This window comes from Hyperoodon ampullatus (genome assembly GCF_949752795.1).
Source record: "Hyperoodon ampullatus genome assembly, chromosome: 19".
In the NCBI taxonomy this organism is placed as follows: domain Eukaryota; kingdom Metazoa; phylum Chordata; class Mammalia; order Artiodactyla; family Ziphiidae; genus Hyperoodon; species Hyperoodon ampullatus.
This window is the reverse complement of record NC_136932.1, coordinates 26,605,111-26,623,107: the sequence shown is the minus strand read 5'-3', so window position 1 is coordinate 26,623,107 and position 17,997 is coordinate 26,605,111. Positions and strand designations below refer to the sequence as shown.

The window sequence follows — 17,997 nt, the reverse complement described above, 5'->3', positions numbered from 1 at the left end:
ATGCCAGTGGTAGTTTGATAGGGATTGCATTGAACCTGTAGATTGCTTTGGTTAGTAGAGTCATTTTCACAATATCGATTCTTCCAATCCAGGAGCATGGTATATCTCGCCATCTATTTGTATCATCTTTAATTTCTTTCATCAGTGTCTTATAATTTTCTGCATACAGGTCTTTTGTCTCCTTAGGTAGGTTTATTCCTAGGTATTTTACTCTTTTTGTTGCAATGGTAAATGGGAGTGTTTTCTTGATTTCACTTTCAGATTCTTCATCATTAGTGTACAGGAATGCCAGAGATTTCTGTGCATTAATTTTGTATCCTGCTACTTTACCAAATTCATTGATTAGCTCTAGTAGTTTTCTGGTAGCATCTTTAGGATTCTCTATGTATAGTATCATGTCATCTGCAAACAGTGACAGCTTTACTTCTTCTTTTCCAATTTGGATTCCTTTTATTTCCTTTTCTTCTCTGATTGCTGTGGGTGGGTGGAGGTGAGGACTCCTTATCAGGCCTCTGTGCAGGAGCTGTGCCCGGGGGATGGTACACCAGCTCCCACCCAGAAACATGTCTTTCCCTCTACCCCTTGCCCTCTCTCACTCCTCCATGTCCAGCTTGTCTTGAGTCAAAGTTTTTTTTTTCTTCCCAAGTATTTATTTTTTTCTTTGTCTTTTATTTTTATTTTTTTATTAGTTTCTGCTTTATCACAAAGTGAATCAGTGATACATATACATCTGTTCCCACATCCCTTCCCTCATGCATCTCCCTCCCTCCCACCCTCCCCATCCCACCCCTCCAGGCGGTCACAAAGCACCGAGCTGATCTCCCTGTGCTCTGCGGCTGCTTCCCACTATCTATCTACCTTACGTTTGGTAGTTTATATATGTCCATGCCTCTCTTTCGCTTTGTCACAGCTTACCCTTGGTTGAGAGTCCACTTGCCGATGCAGGGGACATGGGTTCGTGCTCCGGTCCGGGAAGATCCCACATGCCGTGGAGCGGCTTGGCCCATGAGCCATGGCCGCTGAGCCGGCGCGTCCGGAGCCTGTGCTCTGCAACGGGAGAGGCCACAACAGTGAGAGGCCCACGTACCACAAAAAACAAAACAAAACAAAACAAAAACATTTGTATTTCCACTAATAAACTCAAATTATCTTTGCTTTTTCCCATCACACTCCCCAGAGCCTTTTCACAGAATTGTCACTGGTCCCCTGGCCACTATCCTGCCGCCTGTGTGATACTCCATCAGATTCCTTGGAGGCCCGTCTACCTAACATGGCCTCGTGATTCTAACCGGCTCACCACCTACAATGGTCAACTCAGATTTCCTCCCTTTGAGAACCTTGCAGAACAATCTCAGAACATACCATCGCCCTCCCCCACCGCATTGGTCTTGGGGCCAAAGAAGACCCAGAGGCTTCTTAGGGGAAGAGGTGCTGGAATGACACAGGTGCTTTCTCAGCATCACTCCCACAAGGGTGATGAGAGCAGCAAGGATGGGAATCTGAGCCATCCTTGCCACCAGCTGGGGCTCCTGGCAGAGCACCTGTGGGCCTGGGGAGGGTGGACCATGGGATGCTCCCCGGGCTCCCTCCTTGTGGGCGCTCCGTGAGGGGGCTGGCATCCATGTGGGGAAGGAAACAGCGTGCAGAGGGGGACCAAGTGCCTGAGAAGCTGTCCTGACGGCCAAGCCAGCCTGAGGCACCTCAGTCATAGGATGGAACTTTGAACTTACAGCTGAGCGTGGTGAAGTCTGTTGATTCCACGGGACCTACCACAGTGGATGCTCCTGTCATTAACCCGACATTAACCCGACAGATGCTTCCAGAGAGTTCCCCAGCTCTTTACTACCAGTGTGACGCTAACAGCAGAACCCGAGAAGCATTTTACCAAGAGAGCAGATGCACTTTCCTTCTCCCGTAAGAGCCCTTGAGACCTCGGGGTGAGGCTACGATGCGACCCTCAACTCCCTCTCCCGGCAGCCACCACTGTCATTCGGTTTCATGTCTGGCCTGAACGGTGAAGCCACTTTAATCTGAGAATGGCTGGCTCCCGAGATCACCGTAAAGAAGCCCAGGCAGTGTTTTCCTTCCAGGTCTCGCTCCCCTGCCGCAATCCCAGAGTGGAATAAACATCCACCAGCAGGTTGGCCGGAAGGAGTTAGGGAGAGGAGGAAGCACAAGGCCTGGGGTCAGTTTCCACCAGCATGGGTGGCTGAAACAATTCCCAGGAGCTCTCACTGCCAAACACGGGGTTTGGTGGGGAGCCACTGTGGGGAGGCAGGAGCCAAGATTCCTCTCTTGAAGCCCAGTGAGCGGCTGGCCGGCACAGCTGCCACAGACTCAGGGCGGAAGAGGGCAGAGATGGCATCTTCCCCAACTAGTGACCAAAACAAATCCTGCCCGTAACCTTTGCCACAGAAGCATCCCCGCTTTTGTGGAACAGGGATTAATCTAGTCTCACAAATATTTTTTTTCCTGGAAAATTTCAGCATATTAAATACAGGCTCTTGCCAGTTAGGAATGGAAGCCTCAGCGAGGGCCCCTCGGATGTGCGCGCGCCCAGCAAGCTTGGGGTTGGGAGTGGGTGAACATGAACTTTCACATGAAGTCTGGATAACCTAAATGAGTTTCAAAATAAACAAACTGGACAGACAGACGTACATTTGGCAAAAAGACATGAGAAACAAATGGACAGACAGAAGCCAGGTAAAGAGTGGGAAGGCAGGAAGTGAAGTGTACCCTGGAGCTCAGCCGCTCTGGCCCAGGCCTGGCTGGGTCAACGCTAAGTGGGAAGGCTGGCGAGCCCCTGGGAAGGCCGTGGGAGGTGTCTCTGGGGATTACGGCTTCCTCCACCACAAGCCTGCATGGGGCCAGAGGGCTGAGGACCTGGGTCTTTTGCAAGCTGATGGAGAGTGGCAACCACAGGAGTTTGTGTCCCTCCAGCACCTGTAGCCACGTTGCCAAGGGAGTAAAGCACTGGACCCACGATGGGACGTGGCTGTCCTGAAGCTTAAGCATGTCCAGGGCATGTTTAAGAGGTTACAAACCACGCAACATGAAGGCAGTCTCTGCCGTGAACCCAGGAGGGGCAATTTCGACCTAGTCCACCGGGCAAGACGTGGCTTTAGAGCCATGGTTGGTGAAGCCCTTGGTGAGCACGGAGCAGAGGGACATCAGTGCCCAGAGTGTGACTGACAGGTGGGCTCCTCCTGAGAACTCATCCCGGATTCAGTTTAGTGTCATGAGAAGGAATAAGGGGCACGTTGATGGCCCTGACTGAATTTATAGAGTTAGGGCTCCAGGGAGAAGAGTCACCCTCGACCCCTGACCGTTCCTTTGGGATCCAAATCTAGGGAGCACAAGGCAACTGGTGGTAGCCCAGGGCTCACTGGGTCACAGAGCTAGTCTATAAAATGCTGGCTTTGAAATTCCTCTCTGATCCTAACTAGACACTCTCCTCTGAGGGGCTACAGGTTCCCTTTTCAAGGGCTCAGGCTCTCTTTCCAAGGCCTTATCACAGAGGCCGTGTCTGCCTTCAACTGCCTGTTGATGGAAACAAGACCAGGCCCCCTGCCATGGGATCTGCAAGGTCATGATGGAGGGGACACGGTCAGGTCAAATCGGAAGGCCTTCGAGGTATTTTTGCGCCTTTCTCCATGCCCAAATCATTTGGCTTACAGCAGAGTCGCTCTTTGCCCAAGGACTCTCCCGAGGCCGCCTCACTTCCTTTCAGCAACTGGCTCCCAGCCCCTTAGCAAAGCCCATGCCTTCTTGCAGGAACTGCAGGGCAGGAGATGGGTGTCCCAGGGTGAGAGCAGGGGTGCGAGCAGGGGAGCGTCTCCCACCAAGTTCATGTTCAGCAGACTGCCACTCACCGGGTAAGCAGGCCGCAGAGCACAGCTTATTGTCCAGTGCTTTCATGCTGGCGATGTCAAAGTCATTGTTATTGTCACACTCCATACCTAGAAATGCGAATGTCCTCTGGCCTGTAACGGAGCTAAGGCAGTTAGAGAGGACCTGGCTGTGTTTTTGTCTGCTTTGCTGTCCTTAAAATAAAAATCTTAAGGATGGAGACAAAAAAACATCAAATCATATGTTAAAAAAAAGACAATAATTAAGTGGGTAGAGTGGACAATAAAGGAAAGTGTGTGGGTACGTTTGTGTTCTCGCTCTGTTCTGCTCCGTTTCCTTAACTGGCCCCTTTCCAGCCTTCATTCCTGGGAAATCAGACCCTGGGGAGGTCTGTGGGATTCGGACACGCGGACCCGGGCCCAGAGCAGAGCTAAGCCAGGCTGGAAGAGCTAGGAGAGCCACGGGGGAAGTGACCCCGGGCTCCGGCCTGTGTCTGTCGGTGCACGTGGGGTGTGTTTATGACCACAAGGCTCTGCGAAATGACTAATACATAAAATGGCAATTAAAGCTCTTTGGTCCCGTAATTTTGCACCTCAAATCAAAGAATCGCATTGTTCGCAAAATTATGATTTATTTTCTTTGAGACTTAATTTGCTATTCTGAGGATGTTTTAAGGGGCTGACCAGAAACCTACAGTCGTGTAAGATGGGAAGGGGACAGTTTTAGATGTTATTTTTTCAAGCTCCCCACCCGGTTTTTTTTCCTTGGTGAAAGGGAGAGGAAGAAACATACATCTACTGCGTACGGCATGTCAGGTGGAAACCACGTATGGAATGTCAGGCGGAAACCACGTACTGCCCTGTGCCTTTTAGAAGCAAATATTCTACTGGGGACGACAATCACAATGGAGAACTCGGAGCCTTGTGCCCTGAAGACATCAACCGAGGGGAGGTAGTGCCCAACCCCGGCTTAGTTGGCGTGCGCGTGTGGCAGAGGCACAGCCTGGGCGACCACCCCTCCTCTGGCACTACTTGGCCAGGAGAGAGTGGTCATGTGCACATGCGCACCCCCTGCACACCACACCGCCCCCCAAGCAACTGCCATGGCCAAAGCAGAGGTGACTAGTGTGACATCTGCATCCAGGCTGGGATCCAGGTTTGCTCTGGAGGTTGCCCTTCTGTGGAGGCACCTCAGAGGAACAGAGGGAAGAGACACCGGTTCCTGGGACGCCTGGTCCTACACTCCCAGGTGGGATTCCCAGGTCACCTCCCCCGCCCCCACTTCCTTGCTCTATATGTAGGTCGTTCCTGTGCTTCTCGGCTTACTAGAAACAAAATTCTTCCGACTGAAGATATGATTGACCTTATTTACAAAACAGAAATAGAGTCACAGATGTAGAAAACAAACTTATGGTTATGGCAGGGGGCAAGGGAGGGGAGGGATAAATTGGGGATTGGGATTGACATATACACACTACTATATATAAAACAGATAACTAATAAGGACCTGCTGTAGAGCACAGGGGACTCTACTCAGTTCCCTGTAATGGCCTATATGGGAAAAGTATCTAAAAAAAAGAGTGGATATATGTATATGTAGAATTGATTCACGTTGCTCTAGAGCAGAAACTAACACAACATTGTAAACCAACTCTTCCAATTTAAAAAACACTATCTACTTGAGGCCTGAATGATGGTAAAGAGAATCGTTCCAATAGCCTACAAACACTAGTGTACGCTGAGCTGCTAACGTCTCTTCACCTCACCTTTGCTGTGCCGCCAGGGCTGTGATCCTTCTGCTACTGTAATATCAGCCATTTTCTTCACTAAAGCAGGAAAAACCTACTGCCTAACAGTCGGTTCCCCCAAGGGGAGGAAGCTGTTCTCCTGCTGCAGATGAACTTTGGGGCTGCTAGAGCAGTTCTGTGAGACTCAGCTGAGAAGCTGAAGCAGGAAGGAAGGTGAGGGCAGTTGCCCAAGAAGCTTCAGGATCTACTCAACGTAGATGGAGAACTACATGTATCTACTGCAGCCTTGGCTCAGAGGCCCAGAAAGAGCCAGGAAGGCTGCTGAGGTCCTCAGATACCCTGCTTGCTTTGATATTCCATCAAGAAGACAACCTTTCCCCAAAGCCACACCCTTGAGCAGTGCCACCAAGTCACACCAGTGCCCCTTTCTCTACCCTTTAGAGAATACCCGGGAAAGAAATATAATAAAAGGGAGCAAAAGACCAGGTCTTTTACCATCTTCTTGTGTGGGTGATCCGTCCTCTTCTTCTAGAACATCATTTCCCTAGGACAGAAGGAAGGCACTGTGAGTCCATAAAGCAGTGAAATGAGTCTACTGATTGTCAGAAGACAGAACTGATCACCCTCATGGTATGCATACATTTCCTGTCCGTGTGAGATGGCTGGGAGGCCCAGCAGAGGCAGATTTTGCTTGGCGAGGCAGGATCGGCCCATAGGGACCAGGTGTGAGGCACGTTACAGAGGGACCAGGTCTGAGGCACCTTACAGAGGGACCGTGGGACTGTCAGGAATAGCCTTGGTAATAGTTTAGCTCACACTGTTTCTCTCAGGTGGAAATAAAAGTTGTCAAATGAAAAAGCAAACCGTGAGATCATAAAACTTTCAGAAACCCTTTAGGATCCCCAATCCCATCCAGATACTCCTTTGAGAACATCTGGCTCAAGAGAAAGTTGTAGAGTCCCCACTGGGAGCTGGGCATTCCATATACTTGGGCCACACCTCCGTCAGAGCACTTCTCACGCTGAGTTATAACTCTGATTCTTCCATCAGACGGAGCTCCGGGATGGGTGGGATGGGTGGATTGGGGGCGTGGGCAGGCAAAAGCCATGTCACTCGGTCTTTGTGTCCCCCAGTGCCAGGAAGATGTGAGATGGCTGTGCCAGGTAAATACTAAGTGAATTGGAGGACAGACACCCTCTCAAGGGTCTGCCCTGGAAGACTTCCCTCTGGAACTCACCCCACGCCTATTACGCTGAGACCAGCGCCCTCTGCTAATCGGACAGTCCCTCTGCCTGCACCCTGCCTCTAACAGATCCAAGTGCAGCAGCTTGGAAGGCTTCTTCCAGAACAGCCCCCATCCTATTTGCATCCTCTGCCAGCGCCGGCAGTCCCTCTGACCGGGGAGGGGCACCAGCGTCCACCTTGCTCTTACCTCTGCATCCTGCTCTTCGGCGGTGGCGGCGAGGCCCGCAAAGTTGCAGTCTGGAGACGCCGCTGGCGTCACCTGCAAAGGAGCACCAAAAGTCAAGGTGCAGATGTCACCGGCTCTCCTACCCAGCTCGCCTGGCAGCAAACGCAAACCAAGTCCTCAGGACAGAAGTCGTGCCACATGGAAGATCACATCTGAGGGAGTCTTTGATTCAACGACACGGTACCCTGTTTTCCAGGACTCCCCTCCTGAGCACTGGGGGGCTTTGCTGATCTCCCTGGCAGGCCCTGGACTGAGCTCCTTGGGACTCGAATACAGAGCAGAGCAGAGCGGCGAGGGCGATCCCATGCTCCTCTCTTACCTCTGCTTCTTCTGAGGGGGTCCTGCTGGCGGCCCGGGGGCAGGGGAGAGCCTCCCCGTCCTCTTCCGTGCCAGGGGCGATGTAGGAGCCGGACATGGAGGAGACGCTGTCGGTGCTGATCTGGGAGGACACCATGGACATGACCTTCCTTCTTCAAGTCTGGGTCCCCAGTATGTTGAGGGGGGCAGAGGCGGGGAGAAGAGTGTTTCCTGCCCTCAGCTCAGCTCTTCAGGAGGCCTGGCGCATTTGCTTCAGGCCAGCATGGAATCCCATCCCGGGGGCCTTCCCGTCACTGGAGCTGGGGGTGGCCTGTCCCGTGGGCAGACGGGGAGGGTCCCCAAAGACTGAGTTCTTGAACATTGCCCCTCATCCCTTTCCTGGCTGGCGATACATGGGGGAGGGAGGATAGGGAAGAGGTGGAAAGTGAGGAGACAGAAAGCTGGCTTCTTGCTTTGGGAAGGGACTGTACCACACCTGAGGGTGAAGTGGCTGAAGGGCTTCTCACCTCAAAAGTGGAGATCAAAGGAAATGCGAAACGTGCCCAGAGAGCTTGAGTCATGGGCTCAAAGCCACACAGGGCAAAAGAGAAAGGACAACTCAGTGCAACATGGGGTCCTGGATTGGGATGCTGGAATGGAGAGGAGCATTACTGGGGTGATCTGCAAGACGTGAAGGGGGTCTGCGGTTACATGGGATTACCAGGTCAGTGTTCATTTCCTGATTGTGATGGTGGTACTGGGATTATGGAGGCGTGTCCTTGTTCTAAGGAAACACACACTAGGGCCTCCCTGGTGGCGCAGTGGTTGAGAGTCCGCCTGCCGATGCAGGGGATACGGGTTCGTGACCCGGTCTGGGAGGATCCCATATGCCGCGGAGCGGCTGGGCCCGTGAGCCATGGCTGCTGAGCCTGCGCATCCGGAGCCTGTGCTCCGCAACGGGAGAGGCCACAACAGTGAGAGGCCCGCGTACCACAAAAAAAAAAAAAAAAAAAAAAGGAAACACACACTAAAGTATCTAGTGCTAATGGGGCAGCCTGTCTGCAACTTACTGTTAAGGGCGCAAAATATATATTGACTGGGATTACATTGAATCTCTAAAGAAATACGGAGTCACTGAACGTTTTTTGAAAAAGCCACCCAGCCAAGGGCCGGGGCAGGGATGAATAGGAGGGACAGGATGCACTGACGCTTCCCGCCCCCTCCACCGCCAACCCCCAAACGCTGCCTGCTGAAAGGGTGTGTGTAGCCCTGTGTTCTGGCCGCTTCGGAGCCCCCTCTTAGCTTTGGCTGCTCGTTGGCAGCATCCATGGACCCTTAAAAGTGCCAGTGTTTGGGTCCCAGCCCCAGAGACGCTAGTCCCAAGCATAGGGATTTTCAGGAGCTCCTGGTGATTCTTCCTGGCAGCCAGAAGCTTCTTCAGCCTTTCCTTACCTGGCAGGCAGTTCTGCCAGCCCCTGACCTTGCCCCTCTTCCCCCAGCATGGGCCCAGGCAGAGGGTGAGGAGGTGGGACAGTGACCGGCCCCACCTGTCAATCCAGGGTGTACCCCTTTTGGCGGGGGCTGGAGGCTGAGCCTGGGGACCAGTGGAGAGGCTGGAGCCCCCATGTTCCCCCAGTGCTGGGGAGCGTGGGGAGGAAGGCCGGAGGGTGGTGGGGAGAGGGAGGGAGTCGTTGCTTAGGGGGTGAAGGGAGTCTCAGAGGGAGGCTGGGGCAGCCTCCTCAGCAAGCGGTGGGAAGGGGATGGGCTGCCTCCTGAGCTCTGTAAGGCCCCAACCCGGCTGGCCCTGCAGTGTGCGCACCTTTCTGAAATATTTGGAATAATTAGCAAGGGAAAGCAGCAAGTTGGCGGGGGAATGCCAGGTTGTCCTGGAGCCAGCCTCGAGTGCAAGGAAAGAAAGGGGCTTCAGGAGAAAGGGGCTCGTGGAGGCTGGGCAGGATTGTGTAGGACAGTGCCCATTTGTGTGTGTGTGTGTGTGTCTGTGCGCACGTGCACGTGAGGGCTGGGGGAAGGGGCTGTGCACCACAAGGGCGTGCTGGCGGGGCCAGGTGCGGGCTCAGGGGAGAGACGGGTTCCAGGCAAAGCTGGGGTGAGGGGGTTGAAAGGTGCCTGCCGAGTGTCACATATTTGCTGTGCCTCAGTTTCCCCTTCAGAACTCTGCTACGTTGATTCCTCACAGGCTGGAGCTGTAGGGTCTAGGCACCCCGTCTTCCGTCTGCCCTGATGGCCTCCCTCAGCCCCAACCTGCATTGGAGGGAAGGCCCTGGGCGGGGTGAATGAACCCCAGGGTGGCAAGTGGGGCCCCAGGGGCTGGGGCCCTCTGACCTCACACCCTGTCCCTTCAGGAAGGGACCAAGGGAGGGAGGAGCTGGAGACAGGCCCAGGCAAGGACCGCAGGTGAGTCTGGGCAGGCCCTCAACTTGGGCGAGGTGGGGAACGTGAGCCGAGCCCTGGGCAAGAACGGCCTTTGTGAGTGAGTCTCCAGGGCCAGGGAGGGGGCTGTGCCTCCTTTGCTGCCTGCTCCTCGGGCCTGTGGGTACAGTCTCCCCATTGCACATATAGAGGTACCGAGGCCCTGGCTGCAGGGGACCCCCGAGGGCCGCCTCTCAGCCCCTTTCTCTCTGGGGACCCAGAGATCATGAGGAGTGCATCAGGGGACACTCTGCAGGCCTTTGGTGCCCCCCATCTTCCTCCCAGCCATTCCCCCTTGGGCCGTGGCCTCCCCAAAACTGGCCCATGCTTTTCCCCAGAGAAAGTTGCAAGCAGGTCCAGTTTGAGATTTTTTTTAAACTTTATTTTTAAAAATGTTTTTATTGTAAATAACTTTCTATGAAAAAGGTTAAATTGCCCGATGGGTTAGGAGAGTGGATGTGGGATGCAGCCCAGGGGGTTTATGGTGGAGCAAGACACTCCCCCGCAGGAGTGCAAGCAAGGGCACGGGGCCATCCCCCCTTCCTGGTCCCAGTGGTTCTAGCAAGCACTGCGTCCCTCCCAGTTAAGCCTCCGCTATAGCTACACTCACTACATCAGTCTGTCTGTCCCCTTTCCCCCTGCAGCTTGGCTGCCCCAGCCCCTAACCCCCAGATCCCCAACTCCCCGCTGCTCTCAGCCTCAAGTTGGGCTCAAAGATTAGGGACACATACCCTCTGCCCCATCTCTAGGGATGAAGCCAGAAGATCCCAGAGGCCTTAGAAAATCTCCTGGCTCCACCCAGCACCCCGGCCTCATTTCTGTCTCCTCTCTCTTCCCCCCTCCGCCTAGCTCCTCCTCACAGACTGCCGGGAGAGGCCTCTTGGGTGTTAACTTGCAGTCACCTAATCAGTACTTCTTGTACATGGGAACTTTCTCTGGATAGAGACCTAGGGAGGAGAGCAGGAGAGAGAGAAGCTTCGAAGCTAAGGTGTTCTGGGGCGGGCCCTGTACTGATGTTTCCAGCTTGGCCAGGGCCCCTCCAAGCCGCAGCTCTCATAGTGCAGGGCCCTTAGCGTGTCTCTGGGGCAGGGAAGAAGTGGATCAACGAAACACTGTGTGTATGGGGGGCTGGGGAGCGGAGGCAGCAGTTTTGGTATTGGGCCCCAATTCTCAGCCTGCTGGACTAGAATCTGAGGATGGCCTGGGCTGGGGGCCGTGTGGCCTGGTGGGGTGACCTGGCCCAGCCCCTGCCTGGGCGGTAGGGTGTCCATGGGCCTGCACTGGCGGGGAGGGGGGCAGTCTGGGTCCAGATTTCGGTGCTGTCTGGAGGTGGGGCAGGGCCTGGCTTCTTACAAGAAGGCGCCCAGGCTGGCCCAGTCATGCAGGTCAGAGGCCAGTGTGGCATCCCCGGCCTCAAAGAGGGGCTCGGGGGGCAGGGAGCTACGGGTGCTCTCGTCCCAGGGGTGCTGCAGGAAGGATGTGGCCAGGAAGGTCTCATCAAAGTCCAGGCTGTCGGTAGCCTGCTCCACTGGAGGCCCCCAGGTAACAGGGCAGTCGATGTGGTGGCCGTGGATGGTGAGGTCCACGTCCCCGTGTGAGGCGGGGCTCAGCGGTGGGATCAGCTCCGAGGTCTCCAGCGTGCCCAGCTCCCCGTCCAGCGTGCCAGCGTCCAAGATGGCCTCCCAGTCAAAGTTGCCCTTGAGGGGTTCCAGCTCACCCTGCTCCTCCTGGGTCAGCAGCAGGGGGCTGGAGGGCCGTGGGACCTTGTCCTCCTGCTTGGGCAGCGGCTGTTGACGCTTACGCCCCAGCCTGCCCTCGCCTGCACCCCAGCCCGCCTCCCCAGTGGCCTCCTCGAACTCCCGCAGCAGCTGCTGGGCCTCGGTGCTCACGGTCAGTGGCCCGGCCCATGGGGCGGCGCTGGGCTCCGGCGCGGCCTGGCGGGCAAAGACCGGGTGGATGTGGACTGGGGGCAGCCGCCGATTCTTCAAGGCCCCACTCAGCAGCCGCTCGGCGTACTGGGGGTCGATGCGCCAGAAGCCCCCCTTGCCTGGCTCGTCCTTCTCCCGAGGCACCTTGATGAAGCCCTTGTTCAGGGACAGGTTGTGGTGGATGGAGTTCTGGACACAGGGAGATAGGAGAGAAGGAAGACAGCTGGGTGAGTGGGTGGGGTCAGTGATGTGGGGCTCCTAGCGCCACTGCCAGTCCCACCACCACCTTCTCTCCGATGGGGGCAGGGGAGACAGAGGCGCTGCTCTGACCGGGAGGCTCTGGGACACCAGCCACGGGGCACCAGGAGCTGGGAGTGCTGTCGGGGGTTTTTGTTCCCTTTTGCCAGGATATCTGCCTGCTCAGTCATCCGAGCCCTGAGCCGCAGGGTGGCTCTCAGTGCCACCCTGTCCTGCCCTCCCTCCCTTACCCCGCCGCTTGCGGCCTCTGGTCAAAGGCCTTGGCTCCCCCAGGGCCTGGACGGCCATCTCCCTCTGCCTGGGCCTGGCTGGCCTTCTCTGTTTGTGAAATGAGTGAGTGGGTGTGAGGGTGTGTGTGTGGGGGTGGGGGGATGAAGTGTGGGAGGATCTGATGACTTTCCTTGTTTCTAGAGCCGGCTGCTGGCCTGGACCCTCACCCACCATGTCCCCCTCCTCCCACCCCAGGCTCTGAGGCCTCAGTTGATTATTACCCAGCCAAGAGCATAGCGCTCATTCCTGGGGCCTCTCAGGCTTGGAGTACGGTGGGGGGTGGTGGAGGGTCTCTGCTTTCTCACCAAGGTTACAAATGGTACCTGCCCCAGGGTCAGGGCCCAGGCAAACGTGGAATAGCTGTGATCACAGGAACTGTGATCCTGTGACCTGTGCCACAGGGAAAGGATCTGTGCATCCTCAGGGTCTCTGTCCCCAAGTAGCCCCTGATCCTGATGGTCGAAGATGCTCAGGGCAGTGTGTGCCCAGCCTGAATCACCATCCTGCCTTGTTCACGCCTGGGTGCACAGTCCAAACCACGCTGGGGCACAGGGGTCTGGGGCCTGGTGCGTGGGGCCGGCAGGTGAGTAGTACCCCCTGGCAAGACTGGGATGTTTACATGGTGGCCTGGGCCCCTTGGCTGCTCTGTGCCAGGTTCCGGAGACTTGGAACATGAAGCTAGTGTGGGAGGAAAGAGCCCCTGTGGAAAGCACGTGGCTGAGGTAATTGTCCCCCCAGGGAGGTTGATGAGAAGAGTGGGAGGAGTGAAGGCAGGAAACTAGGGAGGGCTTGGGGTGGGGGTTGGCACAGCAGCTTTCGGAAGGCCCCGTAGCCCTTCCACTGGGACACAGATGGCCTTCACACCCCGCAGCACGCCCCTCTCCCCTCCCAGACCCCCTCCAGCCAACTGAAAGCAGGCAGGATGCAGAGCCTGGCAGGAACGACGCTCTGCCTCCAGTCAGGCCCTGACAAACTGACCTCGAGGAGGGTAGTGTCTAGGAATTCCAGGACTTGGGGCAAAAATGTGTCCCTCAGTCCATCAACCTACCCTGGGGGGCTGTGTCCACGCATAGTTCAGCCCTGGTCTTTGGGCTGAGCCTGCCGGATGAGTGACAAGTTCTTTCCACTTGAACCTCTATGTCGGCACCCCTACAGCCCTCTGAACATCCTCCCTCCTCTGTCTCTGAAGTCAAAGGGGCAGCAGTCCAAGCACTGGGCTCCCTTGAGGTCCTTCCTCGACGGCCTTCCTCTCTCGGGGCCCTGGCCGTACCGCGCCTACTTGGCCTGCAGATCTGGGATGTGAGTCCAGTCCGTGCGGGCATGGGGAGGGAGGGAGGGAGTGCCTCCCCTACCTGCCAGGTGGGATCAGCGTGGCGGAAGTAGCAGAAGTTGTCCGTGATCCACTTGTAGATGGCCGACAGGGTGATCTTGGTGGCCTTGCTGGCCTGCATGGCCATGCAGATGAGCGTGGCATACGAGTAGGGCGGCTTCACGTGCGGGTTGGTGGCGTAGTCCACGTCGTCGGGAGGCGAGGCCTGCAGCCCCGAGGGGGCGCTCCGCGGCGTGCAGGAGTATGTGGGCTTGCCAGGCGTGTGTGGCTGCCCCAGGCAGGCGGGGTCCGCCGCCAGCGGAGACCCCGGCTCGGCCGAGCCTGACAGCTCGTGGTAGCCGGGGGGGTCTGTGTCCCCCGAAGGCAGGGTGGGGACCTTGGCGTTGAGAAGGGAGAATTCCTGCAGCCACTGCAGGCTGGTCAGGCTGTCATTCAGGGCGTTGGACTCCTCCAGGCCGCCTTCCGGTCCGGCCTCCTCCGCTGCCCCTGCTCCCGAGACGCGTAGCCAGCTCTCCGCCATATCTGCGGGGACTCTCCGAGGGGGCTGTCAACATCCACGAGCCGAGCCGAGGGTGGCCGCCGAGCTCTCCTGCCCGCTGACTCCCGCGGCTTCAGTTACGCAGCCTCCCGGAAGCGGGCTTCCATCCCGCGATCCGGGGGTAGCTTCCTCCAAACTGAATGGGGTGCCTGCGGGGACCAGAGCGGGAACTGAGCCCTCTTTCCCCACCCCCGAGGGGCGAGTGTGTGCGAGGGGGGAGGCTCTTACTAAAATCCTTCCTGCAGCTGGGGAGGATCTTTTACTGCCGAGGTCTGGGAAACAGAAGGTGTGCCCGGGGGTCCTACCCACACGGGGTTCGCCTCGCTCTTTTCCTCTTTGATCTTTTAGGGGAGACTTAATTAGCCAAACGAGGGAATAGTGTAGGGGCATGCGAGGCCACCCCTTTCTTCCTCAAAGCGGGGAATTAACCCCCCTCTCTCCGTCCACAACCAATGGAAATGGGGCGAGAGAGTCCAGGAGGGCAGCACGACGGGTCGGGGGGCGGGGGAGTACGTCTGATCTTTGAAAAGGGATATTAGGATGGGGATCAAGGGGAAGGAAGGAAACAATACAGAGAGTTATAAGGGGGCGGGAAGTGAGTGTCCCCCAAACGCCTCTGATGTCAGTCCCCGGGCCCACCACTTCCGTCGGGGACGGATGGGAGAGCGGGCTGCTACTGACGCCCTCCCTTCCCACGGCCTGCAGCCCTCCCCGTCCCTTACCTGGCTCAGAGCGCAGCCCGGGCCAAAGGAAGGTTCTCAAAGAAATTCTTCCCACCGCCCACCCTCACCGCGGCTCTCCGCTCCCAGCTCGAGGGCCCAGCCAGCAATCCTGGTCGCCACTCACGCCCGACGGCGCCTCTCTGAAAGCCAGCGGCCGTGGACCGGCACTCAGTAGCCGCTCGCAAGGCGTCTCCTGCTGCCGTGGCGACGCCCCGCCCATATAAACAGCTTCCGCTTCTGCCATTGGCCAGGGCGTCTCCAACGAGACCGCGGGCTCTTAACCGCTCTCTCACGCGGTAACTCTCTTCCAACTCCCTCCTGCCGCCCTCTCCCGCGCGCGACCCAGCCCCCTACCCGCCACCGCGTCCCGGCTCCGCGCATTCCCGCCCGAGGGCCCCGCGCAGGGCTCGGAGTGGCGCGCGGCTCGGCGCTCCCGCAGAGGCCCCGGGGCCCTCGGCGAGCAGTTCGCCGCGGGAACCGTACTCCGCCCCACCCCCTTCCCATCTGGGCTGCTCAGAGGTGGCGACGGCTCCTGGGACGCAGCCCGTGGCGCGGGGGCCAGGGCTGGGTGCATGCTTGGGGCTTTCCTTTCCTCTCCTCTGGGCTGCGAGTGGCACTTGCTCACGTTTCTGCGGCCTGTCCCTGTCTCCCGACCGAGTTTCGTCTTGGTGCCCGCAAGCAGGTCTGACTCTCGGATGCCACCTGCCGCTCAGGTCCGCAAAAACCGCGGCCCCGTTTGCAGACACCCCAAGGCGGCTAGGGTAATCCAGTGTTTCCCGGTAAGCGCTGCCTCCCCGCCCCGTCCTCAGCAAGATTCCCAGAAGCTGACATTCCAGAGGCTTCTTCGGAAGTGCTCTCCCTTCTTTCCAGATAGCCGAGGAAACAGAGCCGGTGGGTGAAACCCAGGAAAGCCGTGGACTTGCCAAATTCTTTTACTGGGGTCATTGGCCCCATTAATTTCACCAGCCTTTAAGTGACGGACTAACGGTGGACTGTGGTCCTTCCTCCTCCCGTCCCCCAGCCTCCCTCCAGTCACCAGCTTTCCTGCTCTTCAGGTACTGAGGAGCTGCAGTTGGAAGTTCTCTGGTTGAAGGGGGTGGGTGCAGGTGAGGGCTCCTTATCAGGCTTCTGCGCAGGAGCTGTGCCCGGGGAATGGTACACCAGCTCCCACCCAGAAACATGTCTTTCCCTCTACCCCTTGCCCTCTCTCACTCCTCCATGTCCAGCTTGTCTTGAGTCAAAGTTTTTTTGTTCTTCCCAAGTATTTATTGTTTTTATTTTTATTTTTGTTTTATTTTTATTTTTTATTAGTTTCTGCTTTATAACAAAGTGAATCAGTCATACATATACATCTGTTCCCACATCCCTTCCCTCATGCATCTCCCTCCCTCCCACCCTCCCCATCCCACCCCTCCAGGCGGTCACAAAGCACCGAGCTGATCTCCCTGTGCTCTGCGGCTGCTTCCCACTATCTATCTACCTTACGTTTGGTAGTGTATATATGTCCATGCCTCTCTTTCGCTTTGTCACAGCTTACCCTTCCCCCTCCCCATATCCTCAAGTCCATTCTCAAGTAGGTCTGTGTCTTTATTCCTGTTTTACCCCTAGGTAAACATGACATGACATTTTTTTAAATTCCATATATATGTGTTAGCATACGGTATTTGTCTTTCTCTTTCTGACTTACTTCACTCTGTATGACAGACTCTAGGTCTATCCACCTCATTACAAATAGCTCAGTTTCGTTTCTTTTTATGGCTGAGTAATATTCCTTTGTATATATGTGCCACATCTTCTTTATCTATTCATCCGATGATGGACACTTAGGTTGCTTCCATCTCCGGGCTATTGTGAATAGAGCTGCAATGAACATTTTGGTACATGTCTCTTTCTGAATTATGGTTTTCTCAGGGTATATGCCTAGTAGTGGGATTGCTGGGTCATATGGTAGTTCTATTTTTAGTCTTTTAAGGAACGTCCATACTGTTCTCCATAGTGGCTGTACCAATTCACATTCCCACCAGCAGTGCAAGAGTGTTCCCTTTTCTCCACACCCTCTCCAGCATTTATTGTTTCTAGATTTCTTGATGATGGCCATTCTGAGTGGTGTGAGATGATATCTCATTGTTGTTTTGATTTGCATTTCTCTAATGATTAATGATGTTGAGCATTCTTTCATGTGTTTGTTGGCAGTCTGTATATCTTCTTTGGAGAAATGCCTATTCAAGTCTTCTGCCCATTTTTGGATTGGGTTGTTTGTTTTTTTGCTATTGAGCTGCATGAGCTGTTTTTAAATTTTGGAGAGTAATCCTTTTTCAGTTGCTTCATTTGCAAATATTTTCTCCCATTCTGAGGGTTGTCTTTTGGTCTTGTTTATGGTTTCCTTTGCTGCGCAAAAGCTCTGAAGTTTCATTAGGTCCCATTTGTTTATCTTTGTTTTTATTTCCATTTCTCTAGGAGGTGGGTCCAAAAGGATCTTGCTGTGATTTATGTCATAGAGTGTTCTGCCTATGTTTTCCTCTAAGAGTTTGATAGTTTCTGGCCTTATATTTAGGTCTTTAATCCATTTTGAGCTTATTTTTGTGTATGGTGTTAGGGAATGATCTAATCTCATACTTTTACATGTCCCTGTCCAGTTTTCCCAGCACCACTTATTGAAGAGGCTGTCCTTTCTCCACTGTACATTCCTGCCTCCTTTATCAAAGGTAAGTTGACCGTCTATGTGTGGGTTTATCTCTGGGCTTTCTATCCTGTTCCATTGATCTATCTTTCTGTTTTTGTGGCAGTAAAACACTGTCTTGATTACTGTAGCTTTGTAGTGTAGTCTGAAGTCAGGGAGCCTGATTCCTCCAGCTCCGTTTTTCGTTCTCAAGATTGCTTTGGCTATTCGGGGTCTTTTGTTTTCCCAAACAAAGTTTGAAATTTTTTGTTCTAGTTCTGTGAAAAATGCCAGTGGTAGTTTGATAGGGATTGCATTGAACCTGTAGATTCCTTTGGGTGGTAGAGTCATTTTCACAATATCGATTCTTCCAATCCAGGAGCATGGTATATCTCTCCATCTATTTGTATCGTCTTTAATTTCTTTCATCAGTGTCTTATAATTTTCTGCATACAGGTCTTTTGTCTCCTTAGGTAGGTTTATTCCTAGGTATTTTAT

General features: G+C 55.0%; 1 protein-coding gene across 1 annotated transcript; it reads right to left on the bottom strand.

Annotated features, from left to right (window-relative positions):
• Nucleotides 1-11,143: 11,143 nt before the first annotated feature.
• Nucleotides 11,144-14,100, bottom strand: LOC307067700 (forkhead box protein J1-like; the record flags this gene model as incomplete). The annotated part of the gene is made up of 2 exons (XM_079725243.1): nt 11,144-11,911; nt 13,603-14,100. 2 exons carry the CDS (start codon nt 14,098-14,100, stop codon nt 11,144-11,146), a joined length of 1,266 nt encoding a protein of 421 aa, XP_079581369.1.
• Between the last annotated feature and the right edge of the window lie 3,897 nt (nt 14,101-17,997).